Below are 19,817 nucleotides of genomic sequence, written 5' to 3'. Positions count from 1 at the left end.
CACGGTGTTGCCAACAGTCGGACATGACTGAGCGACTAACATACTATATGACCCAGCAATCCCAATCCTGGGCATATACCTGGAGAAACCATAATTTGAAAAGATACATTCACCTCAGTGTTCACTGCAGCACTATTTACAATAGCCAGGACATGTAAGCAATCCAAATGTCCATCAACAGAGGAATGGATAAAGAAGATGTGGTACATATGTACAATGGAATATTACTCAGCCATAAAAATGAATCAAATAACGCCGTTTGTAGTAACATGGATGGACCTAGAATTGTCATACTGAGTGAAGTCAGACAGAGAAAGACAGATATATGATAGAGCTCGTATATGGAATCCAAAAAAGGAGTATAAATAAAAAAAACTTGTCTACAAAACAAAAATAAAGTCATAGAAATAGCTCTGTACATATGTAGAAAACAAACTTACGGGTACCAGGTGGTACGGGGAAACTGGGAGATCAGGACTGACATATACACACTACTGTATATAAGATAAATAAGAAGAAGCTACTGTACAACGCGGGGAGCTCTACCTGCTACTCTAATGGCCCGTATGGGGAGACAATCTCTACAAGAGTGGATATATGTACATATATAACTGATTCATTTTGTTGTACACTTGAAACTAACACAACATTGTAAATAAACTATACTCCTATAAAAAACAGTATTACCAATGTATTAGCATATGAAGCTTTACAATAAATTATATTGATTCTATTGTTTTAGTAGTCAAAGAGAAACTGCTTTTGAAAATACACAAAAAGTGTTTCAATCAACTCCCAGCAAAGAAATGTTTACTAATCATGTTCATTACATTATATTTATGTGCTAATAGGTAAACATAACAATTAGTTCCCATTAGTCCCAGAATGTCATCTCTCCAATAACACAGATCAAGTTGGCAACCTTTCTGTAAAGGTGTAAATAATATTTTTAGACATCAGTAGAGCATGGAAATAGAAAAAGAAGATTATTGGTAAATTGTGGAGTATGAATAAAGTCTCTAGTCTAGTTAATGATACTGTTCCAATATTAATTTCTTAGTTTTAATAAATATATCATTTTATGTAAGATGTTTATAATAGGGGAAGTTGGGGTAATTATAGAAATCTTCTATAAAAAATATTTCAAAGTAAGAAGTTAAAAAAGAAAAAGCAACCACTCAAAACCAGATCTTTAGATCTTCTTTAAATATCAGCACTGCCCAATAGAATTTTTTATGTTAACAGATGTGTTCAACAACTGTGCTGTGCAATATCGCAGCTACCAGCTATATCTGCTCATTAAGTAAGTACTTGAAATACGATCAGCCTACAGCCACTGTGGAAAACAGGATGGAGGATCTTTGTAAGAACTGAAAATGGAACTACCACAACGATCCTGCAATTCCACTTCTGGAAATACATTCAAAAGAAACAAAAATATTAACTTGAAAATATACCTACACTCTCATGTTCATAATAGCATTATTTGTAATAGCTAAGACATGGAAAAAACCCTAAGTATCCATTCATGGATGAATGGAAAAGAAGTTGTGGCACACATACACTTTAAAAAAAAATATGGTTGAATATTCCACTGTGTGTGTGTACGGCACATAAACACACACAGTGGGATATTATTCAGCCATATATATATTTAAAAAGGAGGAAATTCTGCCATTTCTGATAAAATGGATGTGCCAGGAGCATCAAACTAAGTAAAACAAGTCAGACAGAGAAAGACAAAGTTTATGTTTTCATTTATATGTAGAATTTAAAACAAACAAACTCGTTGAAAAAGATCAGATTTGCGGATATCAGAGGTGGGGGGTGGTGCAGATTGAAGGCAGAATTGACTGTAAAGCTGAAGTAGAATTTTAAAAATGTGGTATTTTTAATTTGAAATAAAAGCAACCTTTTGATGGCATTACCTTATTAAATTAAAATATAAGAGACTTTGTTTTTTTATTTTGAGAGAGAAAAATATATTTGATGAAGAAATTTACTTATGGTAAATATAAGGTAAAATCCATTGTAGTTTCTAAAAAGATTTAAAAAAATAATAATGCCATACTAAATACACTCAATACTCACAACAGCATTTAATTTAGTACAACAGCCTGTCCATCTGGCCCAATCAGAGTAAAAGTATTAGAAAATAACCAGAGTTGTTGCATCATCTGTGTAAAGGAGCTGGTATAGAATGTCAGAAAATACAAACTTACCTGAGGGACTGGGAGCAGGTCTCTGTAATGGTGGTCTGAAACCTGGAGCTTTAGAAGTATCAGACTGATGTAAAGGATCTGAATTTGGCAAATATGAGGATTTTCCTGATAGCATAGATTCTGGTGTTGACTGAGATGAAACAACAGATCCTCCCCAGAAGGCATGAGCAGAAGTCGGGCTGTTTTCAAACAATGTGCTAAAGGGCCCAAATGGTAAGGGGGCACTGAAATTGGGAGCAATAGGTTTATTTGCTGGATGTACTGAATTTTGACAAGCACTTTGTGTACTTAAGGTCGAAGGTAGCTGGACAGAGGAGGGAACACTGTGAGGTCTTTTAATGTGATTGACACTGAGGACTGCAACAGATGAATTCTGCACTGGAGCTGGATTCTTGTGAGGGGCAGTTGTGCCATGAGAGGGTGGCCTAATAGCAGGGGCTTCCATCTTAGGAGGAGGCTGGGAGCATCCCATTTGTGTCTGAGGCATAGGGTAAGTCACTGGGGCAGTAGAAGGCACCGCCGCTGGAGCAGAACTTGTGGTTGCTAGGGGAGGGACAGTCATTCTGACTTCCGGGGGAGGAACCTGAGACTGCTGAAGAGGTGGTCTTGGCTCCTGAGAAGCAGATCCCGGAGGCTGTTGCTGAGCAGAATGAGCTGATGAACTCCCAGAAGAACTGCTGCCGTTTGGAGGTCTACTGTTTGTCGTTTCTACTACTGGTGGACTACCTGCTTCCGGTTCAGAGGAAGATGCCCCTTTATTTGGAGATGCTGTCCCACAATCCAAAGGGCTGTTTCTGGAAACCCCTCCTGGCTGGGCCGGCGGTGATGGGGAAGATGGGGATGACGCTGGGTAGTGTTCTTTGGCAGTAGGCATAGGGTATGTGGCATTGGTGGGTGCAGTGCTGTTGTTGCTTGCCGTGGTTGTGACTGTTGTGGTGGTGGCATTGGATGTCTTCACAACTGTGACAAAAAGCTGCCTTCTAACTGAAGGTGAACTCGGACTGCCATTTGTAGATGTACCAGGCACCGTTGAAGCTGATGAACTGGTTGTAGTTGTTGGACTTGAAGTTAAAGAACCTGCTGAATTCACCTGAGAACCACTGCTATTCTGATTGCTATGGCGAGGCACCATGTGAGGCTTAGGCGAGTTAGTAGCTCTGGCAGGGCTCAAAGGCCTGACAGGAAAAGGACCCCAAGTGGACTGAGCTGGTGGAAAAGTACCTCCAAAGTGGGTCATGGGCAACCTTGGTGGACGGATCTGCTGGAAAGTCTGAGCAGCAAGCAAAGCGTGTGCAAACTGTGGAGGAGGATATGCTAATGGAAGAGAAACTGGAAAACCAGGCCTCACATTATTCACTGGGTTCTTAATGGTTTTGTGAGTAGATGCAGAAGAAATTGCAGGCACAGTAAGCGCTGTGGCAGTTTGAGATGTTGATGACAGAGCTACAGTCGTCATTTTAATTCCCATTAAGGAACTGTTAGCAGCAGTGGTGGTAGGTGCTGATGACCCTATTTTGGAATTTGCTGAGGAGCTTTTCAAACGATTCTTTGGAATGAGTTCATCAATTTCTTTGTCTGGATCCTTGATCAGAGCATTGATCAACTGAGTTGCCTGTCGTGTTGATTCAGTGCCACCCCTACAAGTTGACAAAAAAAAAAAAAAATGAGGTCCAATTTCCCCTTTTTAAGATACATAAGGCCTAAATTCATTTGTGTGTGCACTGCATATGTATGCACATATATACAAAGAACAGATAAAAAGTTCAGCAGCAAATTTTCTATTTTTGAGGTATTTTGCAAGCAAAGCGATAAACTGTCCAACACACCACTATATTTTTCAAAGGAGAAACGAATTACTTCTTTTCAAAAAACTTAATTTCACTATTGTTTCCTCAGGATAAGAAATCATTTTCCTACTGTGAAATACATTCTAGATGGAAAAATCACTGCACTTAAAATCCTACATAATCCATATTGTTACCATTAAGTTAAACAACTGATCAATATTAAAAGCAGTACAATTAAGCAAGAACAATAATATCACTGAGTAAGAAAACAGTCCTTTATTTTAAATTCAGGTATGTAAAATGACTCTATTTACAGCATGTTTACTACTGGTTTCTTTATAAGTAGAGTGATTATTGCAACTATTTTGGACAGATGTCTCAAAATAAGAGAAAAACCCTGATAATGCCAACAATGGTCATAAGGTCAAAACCCAGTCTTCAATGTTTAGGAATATATGTGACTGACAGGAAAACCTTATGGAAATCCTGAGGTGGAAATTACTCATCAAGGGTTTCTGCTTTCCCTCTTCTCTGGATAAGACAAGTGTGACCACACCTACCCCAGGAGAGGCATAAAAAAGACAGGAGAGGAGGATAAGTATAAAACAGAGTGAGTTAATTGCCTTTTTCCTGTTGAGGCAAGTTATTAAACTATCAGCCCCTCTATTACCAGGAAGGGCACCAGTCTATCACAACCTTATGATTTCTTACATCGTCATCTTTATTTTAAGGAATTACAGCACAGAAATACTCAAATATTCAATTCAAAACAAATATCTACTTTAGATTTAAGTCTATTACTGAGCTCATATTCTAAGTATACAATCTGGGAATAATAAATCTCAAATGCTAACTTAAGAGAAAGATGGAAAACTACTAAAATATGTTAGAAATCCAATCCTTCTTAAAAATTCTCAGAATAAGTTTTAAGAATGCCTTATTAAATGTTTATATAAGGAAAAATTATTCAAATTTTTGTCATACACACAAAAAAGAAAAATTATTTTAAAGTCCTTTGAAATACTTCATAAGAACATATAAATTAGAAAAACAAATTGTAAGAGTTATCTTCTCCAACACAAATCAAATTCTCATTTAAAAGTATGCTATTAAATACAAAGTTTCATTGAAAACTCAAATGCTTATCTATAATTTTTAAGCTCTAGTGCAATAAATATAAAGGGAAAAAAAATAAGAGACAGAATTTTGCCTTATAGTTATTATCCGGTCTCCCGTCTTGTCTTTTTGCTTATCAATATCTATGTGTGCACCAGTGAACTCCCGGATAGCATTAATATTACAGCCTCCTCTTCCAATCACTCTGGATATCACAGTTGACGGAACGGATACTTTCTTTGACCTGTTTAATGGTTGGAAAAATAAATTAAGATAAATCATAAATATCAGTGGTTGTAATTAAGACAGTTATACTAAAATATGTTTCTATAAATGCAGAACATTGTTGAATAGGCCTCTTCTACCTAGTCTCATCCTAAATGATACAAGGCAACTAAGAGCCACAGAAAAAAAGAGAGAGTGAGTTGCTCATCTCATTACCAAAAACTGTCTGCTTTTTTTGACTTTTATCCTCCATTACGATCCATAAAGCACATCCATGTGGACATACACTGTGTAAACGCAAATACTAATGGCAAGTGAGACAGACGGGTTCCCACCCACATATACTGACTATGTAGAAACCAAGTAAGAAAATCGTAACACAATGTCATAAGTGCTCTAACAGGGCATCATAGAAACACACTGATAGGGGTGTCTCATCTAGCCCAAGGAGTTAAGAAAGGTTTCCTGTGAGTGCCTTTAGGTGTCTGAGTTACATTCCTGTTTTTATTACCCAATATATAACTGAAAGGATGATATTAAAAATTTATTATTTTCCTGCATTCTTCGAGAGGCCTTCAAATGATTATCCACAAATATGGACACTTGCTAAGGTATGTTTAGTTGTGTGAGGAAACAGAAAAGTCTGTTGGAATTCCAAAAAGCAAAACCCACCTAACATAAAATTACTCAGATTCAGGAAAGGTAGATATAAATTTCTTACAAGTCTAAACTAAAGAATACTTCTAAAAGAAAAACAGTATAACTCTCAATGAAAAGAATGAGCCAATTATGCTTTAATGAATAAGTAAATTATTTATTCACAATAGATTAAATATTAAATTAGAATTTTTTTAAACAGTAGTGTTGAAAAACCTTGCTCCCTGCCCTTTTACATATATAACTAAGTCACCTGATAATTCCTTTTCCCTTAAAGAACATAACTCAGGGATCATTATTTTAAATTAGTTAAGAATTTGTTTGTATACTATAATATAAGATGCATGCAGGGACTTCCCTTGGTGGTCTAGTATTTGGGAATCTGCCTTCCAAAGCAGGGGATGAAAATTTGATCCCTGGTTGGGGAATGAAGATCCCATATGCCCTGGGGCAACTAAGCCCAGGCACCCACAACTAGAGAGTCTAAGTGCTCCACAGTCTGTTTGCTATAACAAGTGAAACCCACAAATCACAAGAGGAGCCCAAGTGCTGCAACTGGAGATGCCCACAACAGCAATGAAGACCCGGGGCAGCCAAAAACAAATAAAACTGCATGCATGTATCGCTTCTTGGCCTTTTGGCTAATATCAAGTGTAAAAGTGCATGCAAAAAATGGAGTTATAGAGCATGGCTAATGGAACCTGGTGAATCCCAGTCCATGGGGCTGCAAAGAGTCCGACATGACTGAGAGACTAACAATGAGAATGAACTCTGGTGTTACGATTTTAATTAGTTCAATAGCCGTGTGACAGAGAGATGAAGACAGGATGGAGGTTGAGGGGAAGTCTTGGCCGAAAACAGGAAAAGAAATGTACATTATATATTTTTTGGATCACATCCTTTCTGGGTAGGTGGTAAGATACCACCTTTCAGTTTCTGGGATACTGTTTTACTTTTTAACACACATTATTTTAAAAATTCCAAGCAAAATACAGTAAATATTTTAGTTCTAAAACTCTTGAAGTAAAAATATTCTATGATTTGAAGACAAGAATAGTTAAAACCAATATTTATTCACTCTCCAAATATTTATAAGCATGTGGAGACACTACCTACTTGGCTTCAAGGTGACAAGGAAGAATAAGACAATCTATCACCTTAAAGAAATTAGTTCACTACCAAAAGCTAGTATCTATGCCAGTGAAGCAGACACACAATGACCTAACTTTTTATGTAAAATCTCCCAGTTTTGAAAGTATTAACATATACTTTTCTCCATATAAAATACAGTATAGGTAGTCTCCCTTGGCAGCCCTGGGCCACCAGTTTGTTTGCAGCATTTCCAACAGTTACGGGAATTTAATCCTAAGGTAGACTATACTTCTCTGTGAAATAGAGCACATATAAAAAGAATGAGAAAAACAAAGAAATAATCAACTACCTTCTTACAACCTCTTTCCATCCTTCTTCCCTCTTCTGTCCACGCTTGGGACTTGCTACTGTTAATTTCCCATTTGGAGAGGAAAGGGGAGATGGACCAGATTTTGTGCAAGTGGAGAGAGAATTACTGGTCACTTCACTGATGGTCTCTGACAATCTTTAACAAGGAGGAAAAACACACATTAAATATAGAACAGACAAAGAACTTTTTAATGAAAACAGCAAACTAATACATGATTTTATTCTTTATTTTTTGAATAACTATGATGAATAAACGAGAAATTTATTTTTCATTTTCCAATACTGGGTATAATATGAAGGGGCAATTTTAAGAAGATATTATCTAGAGGTCAAATATAGCGGAACTGAAATACAATAACAATCTCTGAAAAACCACAACTGATACTTGTCATGGGTTAAGTTTAAGAATCCAAGTGAAGAAATTACATAGTAATTCTTCTTTTTGTTTGTTTTTCATAGTAATTCTTAATTTAAAGAATTGTGCCTTCTTTAGAAGAAAGACACACACTTACTTTGTCTTTTTCATTTGATCGCTGTTCATTTGACTGCTTTACTAAAAATTTCAACAACAAAGTGTTTCATAACGATACTGTAAATTGTGAAAATAAAAATTGGAACTCACTTTATTGAAGCCTTGCCAGAAACAGATTTTCTCTCCTCCTTGGGAAATGTAACCAGAACTGATGGCTGTTTCTTGCTAGTCACAGTGGTAGTGACCACGGCAGGTGAATGATTGTCACTCTTTCGGCTGCTGTTGCTGTTACTACTTTCATCGCTGCAACTGGAAATTCTCATGTTATCACTATCTCCACTCTCGCTCGTACTGCTGCTCTTGGACTCTCCATTCACCTTCTCTGGCTGACTGTATGAGATTGGTAGTGGATCATCAAATATAATTTGAACGTTTTCTGGAGTAATTTTATTTTTCCTGTTTTTCCTCTTTGAACTGGTTGTAGTTATGGTATTATTTCTTTTACCATGGGTACCTGCCAAAGTGGTCCAGGTTGCAGATATACCTATGGTAGTAGTGGTTGTGGCACTTGGAGGCTCTGTCAAGACTTCAGGCTCATCTGTAGAAGCAGTAATACCGAATTAGCAAGTTCTAGTGTTCTTGGCATAAATTTAGCTTTAAGTACTTGATAAAGATAAATCGAGAACCTACTTTACTACTACTGTTAGATAAAGTCATCATTCATTCGACCATTCATTAGTAATGAGATGGATATGATTTATCTATTCTCCTCGCTGTTCCTAAGATCTAAACAACGTATCCTAGGAAGTTATAAAAAATATTTCAGGGGACCTACCTGATAGTCCAGTGGCTAAGAAACTACACTCTCAATGCAGGGGACCCAGGTTTGATTCCTGGTCGGGAACTAGATCCATCATGCCACAGATAAGATCTTACATACTGCAAGTAAAGACCCTACACGCTGCAACTAAAAAAAGATCCTGTGTCCTGCAACTAAGACCTGGTGCAGATAAATACATAAATAAACATTTTTTAAAAATTTGGAGATATTTTGGGAATGAATATGTACTATATATTACATATTATTCATAATTATTAAATTTCTCAAGTGTAATAATGTTATTGTGATTATGTAAAATAATGTTCTTTTTTGGGAAATATTGCTCAAGTATATAGGGGTAATTCTGTATGATGTGTACAACATATATAAGACTATTAAAAAAAAAAGGAAAAATATAAACGTGACACAATGTTATATGAATCTAGGTGACTTGCAGGTATTCATCATACTAACTCTTAAACTTTTCTGTAGCCTGAAATTTTTCAAAATAAAAGACTGGAAGAGAGGGAAATACACACATATACACCATACATATTGGTGGTTTAATGACAATGGTTCTTTCTAACAATATTCTTACCTCAAATGATTTTTAGTTAGAAAGTAATTAAAAGTAATTTCCTCATTTAAGAAAAATTTGAACATGGTCTTGACTGTAGATGAAATTATGGAAGTATTGATAATTTTTTTAATGATTTTATGTATTTATGCCATGTGCAATGTCAGACATCTGCAATTTGTTTTCAGATAGCTTGGGGAAAAAAATATGTATATATACTTAGAGAAAAAGATAAAGTAAATATAGTAAAATGTTTATTTTTAAATTATGTGAAGGGTATTCAGGTGTTTGTTTTATCATTCTTTCAACTTGTGTGTAGGTTTGGAATTGTTTACAATAGAAAGTTGGGATGAAGTCAATAAATAAAAAGAGCATATAAATACTTTAGGGTTTAATAACATAAAAGATCTACTGTTATCTTGACTCATTGATATTTAAAATTATCTTAAGTTACTTATAGTAAATGAAATATAATTTTGAATAGAAAGCATTATATGAAACAAATTAGATGATTTATTAGAGAAAATACCTTCAACTTTATGCTTTTCTTTTTCTTGAGCAGCTTGGAGTTCAAAGTTTTCTTTATTTTTGGCTTCAATTTCTTCTAGTTTTCTTCTTTGTTCTTCCTTTTTCTTTCGTCTCTTCTCCTTTCTCTTTTCTCGTTTGGCAGCCAAAGCCAGCCTTCGACTTTCTTCCCTTAACTGTTAAAGAATCAATAAAACAGAATTATAACACTGGAATTTTCATTGGAAAAATGCTGTCACATAATGTCATTCATCATAAAGGTACTGGGATACCATAAAATTCAAAGTTATCTTAGCTCAACTCACTGTTTGATCAAAATCATACTCAAATCACTGTAAAGAGAAGATGATATTCTTAAATGTCAAGATCAAATTAATGATAAAAGACGACCTAATTTCAAAATGGATGATTGATAGATATATATAACTCCATAGTCACTATGGAAATGTAAATTATAAGAGGTTATCAGACAGCAAAAGTTTGGGAAAATGAATTCTTTCCCACACTGCCACTGGTATAAATATTAAAGTTTTTGGAAAAGTAGTTTGAAAGCCTTCTATGAAAATTACAAATTGCTTATCCTAAGAATATATTCTATAAAATGTCTACCGCTAGTAGAAAAATATAGGTTTAACACTTTCCACTGCAAGAGTTGATTACTATGGTAGTAAAAGGAAACAGGCAAACTCATGTGGTGAGATCCAGGGTGGGGGTAAATTAACAATGGTATACATTTACAGAACACTGAGCTGTGCTCACATGCTCAGTTATATTGGACTCTTTGCGATCCCATGGACTGTAGCCCATCAGGCTCCTCTGTCCATGGGATTCTCCAGGCAAGATATACTGGAGTGGGTTGCCATCTTCACCTCCAGAGAATCTTCTTGACCCAGAGACCAAACCCACCTCTCTTGCATTCCCTGCACTGGCAGGCAAATTCTTTACTACTGGTGCCACCTGGGAAGCTATCTATATTTTATGAGCATTTTAAATATATGTCAAAACAATGATACTCAGTTTATGGAAAATGTCACAATAGCCTAATTAATGAAACCAGTGCTTAGAGACAAGCTTATAAGCCAAATTAGGCTTAAGTTTCTTGAGAAAAAGTCTGATTTCATTTTTTCAGTCTCAAACCTTTGCCGGTCACTCCTCCTTCCTTTTGAAATAATCCCTGTTCAGGGTGACTGAAAGGTTTTGCCACCTTGAAAGGCAATGCACCATAATTACATTCTCTTGGGTAAGAGATAAGACTTTTGTTTTTGGAAAGATAAATAATTAAGGAGAATCTATAGAAAATCAGATACTTTCTCAAGCAGATGGATTTCAGGAAAGAAAAAAAAAATGGAAACTGGAGATATAAAATTTGTTTGCATAATATCTGCCTCCAGGAAACTTTTGCTGATCTTCCAAAAGTACCCAACTTTCCTCTCAGTTCAGTCGCTCAGTTGTCTCTGACTCTTTGCGACTCCATGGACTGCAGCACGCCAGGCTTCCCTGTCCATCACCAATTCCCAGAGCCTGCTCAAACTCATGTCCACTGAGTCAGTGATGCCATCCAACCATCTCATCCTCTGATGTCGTCTTCTCCTGCCTTCAATCTTTCCCAGTATCAGGGTCACTTCTTTGCATCAGGTGGCCAAAGTATTGGAGCTACAGCTTCAGCATCAGTTCTTTCAATGAATATTCAGCACTGATTTCCTTTAGGATTGACTGGTTGGATCTCCGTGCAGTCCAAGGGACTCTCAAGTATTCTCCAACATCACAGTTCAAAAGCATCAATTCTTCGGCGCTCAGCATTCTTTATAGTACAACTCTCACAACCATACATGAATACTGGAAAAACAATAGCTTTGACTAGGCGGACCTTTGGTGGCAAAGTAATGTCTCTGCTTTTTAATAAGCGGTCTAGGTGGGCCATAGCTTTTCTTCCAAGGAGCAAGCGAATTTCAATCTTATGGCTGCAGTCACCATCTGCGGTGATTTTGGAGCCCAAGAAAATAAAGTCTGTCACTGTTTCCGTTGTTTCCCCATCTATTTGTCATGAAGCGATGTGACTGGATGCCATGACCTTAGTTTTTTGAATCCTGAGTTTTAAGCCAGCTTTTTCACTCTCCTCTTTCACTTTCTTTTTTTTAAATTTTTTATTTTTATTTTATTTTTTTTTATTAGTTGGAGGCTAATTACTTCACAACATTTCAGTGGGTTTTGTCATACATTGATATGAATCAGCCATAGAGTTACATGTATTCCCCATCCCGATCCCCCCTCCCACACCTCCCTCCTCTTTCACTTTCAAGAGTCTCTTTAGTTCTTCTTCACTTTCTGCCATAAGGGTGATATCATCTGCATATCTGAGGTTATTGATATTTCTCCTGGGAATCTTGATTCCAGCTTGTGCTTCATCCACCCCAGCATTTTACACGATAAACTTTGCATATAAGTTAAATAAGCAGGGTGACAATATACAGTCTTGATGTACTCCTTTCCCATTCTGGAACCAGTCTGTTGTTCCATGTCTGGTTCTAACTGTTGCTTCTTGACCTGCACACAGATTTCTCAGGAGGCAGGTACCGTGGTCTGTTATTCCCATCTCTTTCAGAATTTTCCAGAGTTTGTTGTGAGCTACACAGTCAAGGGCTTTAGCATAATCAATACTGCAGAAGTAGATGTTTTTCTGGAATTCTCTTGCTTTCTCTATGATCCAGTAGATGTTTGCAAATTGATCTCTGGTTCCTTTGCCTTTTCTAAATCCAGCTTGAACATCTGGAAGTTCACTGTTCATGTACTCTTGAAGCCTGGCTTGGAGAAATTGAGCATTACTATACTAGAGTGTGAAATGACTGCAATTGTGTAGTAGTTTGAACATTCTTTGGCATGTTTATGTAGGCCGGTATGATTGAGAATAGTAGAAAATCACTTTCAAATGGCGTATCAGTGGTCTTGATTACCTAAGGTCCCACCTAAGGGCATTTTAAAGACTTTTATCTTTTACTCTGAAATGACACTGTAGCTGTTCTTGTTGTTCAGTTGCTCAGTCATGCCTGACTCTTTGTGACTAGATGGACTGAAGCACACCAGGCTTCCCTGTCCTTCACTGTCCCTGGGAATGTCGCTAACTTAAGTCCATTGAGTTGATAACGGTATCCAACCATCTCATCTTCTGTGGCCTCCGACTCTTCTGCCCTCAATCTTTCCCAGCATCAAGCTGTTTTCCAAAGAGTTGGTTCTATGAATCAGGTGGCAAAGTATTGGGCCTTCAGCTTCAGCATCAGTCCTTCCAGTGAATATTCAGGACTGATTTCCTTTAGGATTGACTGGTTGGATCTCCTTGCTGTCCAAAGGAGTCTCAAGAGTCTATTAGAGCACCACAGTCCAAAAGTATCAATTCTTTGGGCTCAGCCTTCTTATGTCCAATTCTCACATCTGCTCATGACCACTGGAAAAACCACAGTTTTGACTATAGGGACTTCTGTCAGAAAAGTGATGTCCCTGATTTTTAGTACACTGTCTAGGCTGTCACGGCTTTTGTTTCGAGGAGCAAGCATCTTTTAATTTCATGGCTGCAGTCACCATCTGCAGGTGATTTTGGAGCCCAAGAAAATAAAGTCTGTCACTGTTTCCACTGTATCCCCATCTTATCTTCCATGAAGTGATGGGACCAGATGCCATGACCTTAAGGTTTTTTGAGTTTTAAGCCAGCTTTTTCACTCTCCTCTTTCACCTTCATTAAGAGGCTCTCTGGTTCCTCTTCGCTTTCTGCCATTAGGGTGGTGTCATCTGCATATCTGAGGTTACTGATACTGCTTCTAGCAATCTTGATTCTAGCTTGTGATTCATCCAACCTGGCATTTCGCATGATGTACTCTGCATATAAGTTAAATAAGCAGGTTAACAATATGCAGCCTTGAGGTATTCCTTTATCAATTTTGAACCATTCCATACCAGTCCATTGTTCCATGTCCAGTTCTAACTTGCTTCTTGACATGCATACAGATTTCTCAGGAGACAGGTCAGGTGGTCTGATATTTCCATCTCTTTAAGAATTTTCCACAGTTTTTTGTGATTCACACAGTCAAAGGTTTTAGTGTATTAATGAAGCAGAAGTAGATGTTTTTCTGGAATTCTCTTGCTTTTTCTATGATCCAGCAGATGTTGGCAATCTGATCTCTAGTTCCTCAGCTTTTCTAAATCCAGCTTGTATATCTGGAAGTTCTCAGTTCACACATTGTTAAAGCCTAGGCTGAAGGATTTTGAGCATTACCTTGCTAGCATGTGAGATGAGCACAATTGTGTGGTAGTTTCAACATTCTTTGCCATTGCCCTTCTTTAGGATAGAAAGTGAAATCCTTTTCCAGTCCCGTGGCTACTGAGTTTTCCAAATTTGCTGGCATGATTACAGAACTTTAATAGCATCATCGTTTAGTATTCAAAACAGCTCAGCTGAAATTCCATTACCTCCACTAGCTTTGTCTGTAGTAATGCTTCCTAAGGCCAACTTGAGTTGACACTACAGGATGTCTGGCTTTAGGTGAGTGACCACACCACTGTGGTTATCTGGGTCATTAAGATCTTTTTTTGTACAGTTCACCTGTATATTCTTGCCACCTCTGTTTCCTTGCATTACGCACTTAAGAAGGCTTTCTTTCCTGTCTCTTCTTGCTATTCTTCAGAACTCTGTATTCAGTTGGATATATCTTTTACTTTTGCCTTTCGCTTCTCTTAAAAATATACACACACACACACACACACACACACACATATATACACAAATATATATATGTATATATTATTATATATATAGGCTCCACTGGGTCTTAGCTGTGGCATTTGAGATCTAGTTCCCTAATCAGGAATCAAACCCATGCCTCCTGCACTGGGAGCTCAGAGTCTTAAGACACTGGGCCACCAGGGAAGTCTCTCGTTTCTCTTTTCTCAGCTATTTGTAAGGCCTCCTCAGACAACAATTCTGCCTTGTTGAATTTCTTTTTCTTGGGGATGGTTTTTGTCACCATCTCCTGTACAATGTTACAAACCTACATCCATAGTTCTTCAGGCCCTCTAACAGATCTAATCACTCGAATCTATTTGTCACGTCCACTGTATAATCATAAGGGACTTGTTATAGGTTATACCTGAATGGCCTAGTGGTTTTCCCTACTTTCTTCAATTTAAGACTGAATTTGGCAATAAGGAGCTCATAATCTGAGCCACACTCAGCTCTGAGTCTTGTTTTCACTGACTGTATAAAGTTTTTCCAACTTTGGCTGCAAAGAATATAACCAGTCTGATTTTGGTATTGACCATCTGGTGATGTCCATGTGGACAGTCATATCTTGTGTTTCTGGAAAAGGATGTTTGCTATGGCCAGTGTGTTCTCTTGGCAAAACTCTGTTAGTCTTTGCCCTGCTTCATTTTGTACTCCACGGTCAAATTTGCCTTTTACTCCAGGTATCTCTTGACTTCCTACTTTTACCTTCCAGTTTCCTATGATAAAAAGGACATCTTTTTTGTGGTGTTAGTTCTGGAAGGTCTTGTAGGTCTTCAAAGAACCAGTCAACCTCAGCTTCTTTGGCATTAGTAGTTAGGGCATAGACTTAGATTACTGTGATGTTGAATGGTTTGCCTTGGAAATGAACTGAGACCATTCTGTCGTTTTTGAGATTGCATCCAAGTACTACATCACAGACTCTTGTTGACTATGAGGGCAACTCCTTTTCTTCTAAGGCATTCTTGCCACAGTAGTAGATATAATGGTCATCTCAATTAAATTCACCCATTCCCAGTCATATTTAGTTCACTGATTCACTCTTGCCATCTCCTGTTAGACCACATCCTATTTACCTTGATTAATGAACCTAACATTCTATGTTCCTATACAATACTGCTCTTTACAACATCAGACTTTACTTTCACCACCAGACACATCCCACAGGGCATTTTAAAAACTTTTCTTTTACTCTGAGTGAAATGGTACAGTAGGGTTTGGAGGAAAAGAGTGATCTGGTCTCAGTGATACACGATGATCATTTTAAGTGTTAAACAGAGAACAGACTGCAGAGCAGTGATGGAATCAGAGAGATTAGTTAGATGATTACTGTGGAAATAAAGGTAAGAGATGATATTAGTGTCTTTAACCAGAGTGAGAAGTGATGAACAGTGACTAGAATTTCAGAGAGAGATCCAAGGCAAAGGTCCCTCGATTTTGCAACACAGTGGAGAAAAATCAAAGATCATATCAAGATTTTAGTCTGAGCAGTTATAGAGTTGTGGGTTTGGAGTAGGCAAAGATCAGGAGTTCATACGTGGACATTAAGTATGAGATGTTTAATTAGGTTTCCACAAGGACATGTTGAGTAGCTAGCTGGATATAAGAGACTGGAGTGTAGGGAAGAGGTCTGGGCTAAAGCTATAGATTTCAGATCAGCTATTATATAAAGGTAAGAAGCAGGATGAGATGATCAATGGATAAAGAAGATCCTGTAAACAGCTAAATGGCTTACCCACTAAGAGGAGAGATCTAGGAACTAGAGACACAGAAGGAATACTCAGAAAGATTGGGAAAAACCAACAGTGTGTAATGTAATGGAGGACAAGTAAAGAGAGTATATCCCATGTTACTAGGTTTAGTAAGATAAGGATAGAGAAGTAATCATTGGTTTTAGCTACATGAGAGTCCCTGGAGACCATAAAAACATAGTTTTGGTAGAGCTGAGGGAGTGACAACCTAGCAGGAGTAGATTCAAGAAAAAAGGAATTGGAAATTACCAAAGTAGACAAGGAGTTCTGCTGCAAATGGGAGCAAAGAAATGGGCTTGCAGCCAAAGAAACAGGGGCAGGGGAGAGGTACTGGAGAAATCAAAAGCTTTCTTAAGACTGGATAAAGACATTTGCATGTCGATGAGGATGATTCAGGAAAGAGAGCAAAATGATACTGAAGAAAAGAGAACTGCTACAACAATGTTTTTGAGTAAGCCATAGCAGACAGAAAATATGATCTAGCTCACAAATGGAGGGATTGGTTACAACAAGTTTATCCAGTAACTGGTAGAAAGTATATGGGTATAGGGGTTGGTGGGTTGGGAAGACAGGGTCAGGGGAAGTCTCTGGTAGTTTTCTTCTGGTGCTTCAGTTTTCTCACTAATTGGAGTAGGATGCAAGATCATCAACTGAGGTTGAAAAAGAGGATATACTAGATGTCACCGGATAAAGGATAAAGAAAGGATGGTCTAGATGAGTGGCAGAATAAACTAGGGAAATACACAGTATGAATCCTGGGCAGCATTAAAGGGTTCACTGTCACAAATTTAAAGTAAAATTAGTCATCAAGATTGTGCTTTTTTTCCCCCTCTTAGAAACTTACAGTTACTAGGCCTGAGGTAAGAATAAGGAGAAAGAAGAGTCAGGCCAGTGACGGGTTTCATTATAAATCGATCCGACTATTTATTGGTAGACAGAATGTTTTCAGGATTGTTGGCGGCAGCTTTACTCTAGAGGGAGTAAAGCTGAAAAGAGGTGATAATCAGAGAATGAAATGTATAAAACTGTGATTGTGAGGTGGGCGTATGAATCGGTTCAGCAGTGGCAAAAGAACAAACAAACAAAAAAGAAAACACTCATCAGAAATATTTGTAAAATATACCCTACATAATTCCCTAAAAGATTAATGAAAGTTTACAAAGGGGAGAAATAAGAAGTGATAAAGTACAGGGGTAAAAACATTAAAAATGCTACCAATAACATCCACCATGGATTCTAACAGCCCAAAACATAACCTAGTTGTTAATGTCCTAAAAGATCAAGTATTCCAAAGTCAGACCAGTATTCCAAAGTATTCCAAAGTCAGACCAGAGGAACTGCTCCAGAGCATGAACTCTTGCACACAGTAAATAGTCAGTGAATTAAACATTTGCTGCATAAGGATAAGGGAATCTGAGAAATAAAACAAGCAGTATTGAGTAGCAATCTTCACAAACCTATTAACCAACACTTTCAAATTAGAAAGGTTGATCAAAGTAATAAATTATCCACGTAGAATATCCACAAGCAATAAGTTATCCATGTAGAACATCCAAGTTAAACTAGATAAGACCAACTTCAATGACGTTTCTAAATCAGAAATGGTGGAGCCAGAATGTACCAAGTCTCAAATGGCAAAAAGGTGTATTTTTCCAGATGTAAATCCTAAGTAAAAAATAGTGAACCAAACCCTAACAACATCTCAATCTGATAATTTACCAAATACACTAGAAAGAAGCTGCAGTTCAAGAATCTCCTCCATAATCTAAAATTCTATCTATATACCAACCTTATTCAAAACTGTTTATAAAGTATCAATGCATGTGGAATAATTTACATCTAATTAATTTATGATTAAGAATTAATATTATGGGGAAAGATGCAATGACATTGAAAGAAGTTCCTTTTGAATTCCTTTAAATCTGAGGCTCTGAAAGCATTAACATCAAGGTTAAGAAAGGCTGGCAAGAAATCAAGGAAATAACACTTAGGTATTGCTGACGGTATTAGGGAAATATTTTGGAAGCATTAAATTTAAAATATATTGACTCATGTGAAGAAAGAAACTTATTCCATAAAAATAAAAGTGCCAAAATGCAACAAAATATGTATAGTAATGTTTATTACAACATTATGTGTAATGACAATACTGGAAACTTACTATGTAGTATATTATGCAGTTATAAATCACTATCAACTGACAATATTTTCCAGTTATTGAGAGAAAAGCAAGGATTAGAGTATTATGTTCACATGATTCTTTGTTTTATTTTTAAAGTATACTATCTTCACATACATGGATATTTATGTGCTCAACAAATGTTTACTAACATGCCAGGCATCATTTTGTGGTTCATACACTCTAGTGGTAGAGAGAGACAATCAAGTAAAATGCAATATTTAGTATATCAGAACATGAAAATAAAGAAGGGAAGAAGAGTGGAAAGATGTGAAAGGGAGACTTAAACATGAGGCAACTTTGCAGAGTTCACAGTTTACACTGCACATACTGTAACAAAGAAAAACCCATTCACGTTGATTAAGAAGAGACATGCACAACTGCACATATGCCTAAATGCTGTTTGACTTTGTAATCCACAGACTTGCAGTGTAGTCCTAAATGTATTTCATGTAATGTAGAAACAACAAAGGGATGAAACAAAGATTTTATTTAAAAACAGACAGCTATGTCTCGGCTAAAAAAAGGATGCTTTCTACAACTGTGTTTTTGTTTAGTTGCTAAGTCCTGTCCCACTCCTTTGTGACCCCAAGGACTGTAGCCTTCTAGGCTCCTCTATCCATTGGATTTCCCAGGCAAGAATACTAGAGTGGCTTGCCATTTCCTTCTCCAGGGGATCTTCCTGACCCATGGATCAAATTTGTGCCCTTTGCATTGGCAGGAGGGTTCTTTACCACTGAGCCACCAAGGAAGTCCCTTCTAAGATTTATAACAATGCAAAAAGAAATAATATCATTAAATCATACTTAGAGATTCTAACATTTAAAAATGAGAGAGTAATGCAAAAACAGGATATTATAATACTGTAAGGAGGAAGCACTAAAACACAGGCTGACTTCAATTAAGGGGAGCAAGGAAACAAGGGAATTTAGAATAAAAAAGATTTAAATCCTATCCTAGATTAGGTAAGTTACTTCACATCCCATAGATTTAGTTTCTCCATCTGTAATATGAGGATAATAATACTTTTATAGAGAAGACTGAAATAATTTATATTCTCTCATATAATTTGACCCTACATATTGCCTGGTATTTTAGTAAACATTAAATAAATACTAGATGCAACTGGTCATATTTCACCAGCTGGTTATGCCTTGGTCATGTATGTCTTCCAAGTGCATTTGGTATTTCTGATAAATTTGTTTGCAACAAATTACAAGGTCCAGGATCAATGTAGTCAGATTTGGATGAGGATTA

At 37.0% G+C, this 19,817-nt stretch overlaps 1 protein-coding gene across 6 annotated transcripts in view; it reads right to left on the bottom strand.

Annotated features, from left to right (window-relative positions):
* Positions 1-19,817, bottom strand: part of ANKRD17 (ankyrin repeat domain 17) — a 161,511-nt gene that overhangs the window by 16,126 nt on the left and 125,568 nt on the right. For all 6 annotated transcript variants that reach the window (XM_065914413.1, XM_065914414.1, XM_065914417.1 and 3 more), the window contains 5 exons: positions 9,867-10,038; positions 8,091-8,538; positions 7,449-7,604; positions 5,220-5,369; positions 2,223-3,859 (listed from right to left, as the gene is read on the bottom strand). In XM_065914413.1, the coding sequence (XP_065770485.1) occupies positions 2,223-3,859; positions 5,220-5,369; positions 7,449-7,604; positions 8,091-8,538; positions 9,867-10,038 (2,563 nt within the window). The remainder of the gene's footprint in view (positions 1-2,222; positions 3,860-5,219; positions 5,370-7,448; positions 7,605-8,090; positions 8,539-9,866; positions 10,039-19,817) is intronic.

The sequence above is a fragment of the Muntiacus reevesi genome, chromosome 22, assembly GCF_963930625.1.
Source record: "Muntiacus reevesi chromosome 22, mMunRee1.1, whole genome shotgun sequence".
NCBI classification, from domain to species: Eukaryota; Metazoa; Chordata; class Mammalia; order Artiodactyla; family Cervidae; genus Muntiacus; species Muntiacus reevesi.
Note: the sequence above shows the minus strand (reverse complement) of the source record. Positions and strands in the feature narration are given on the sequence as shown.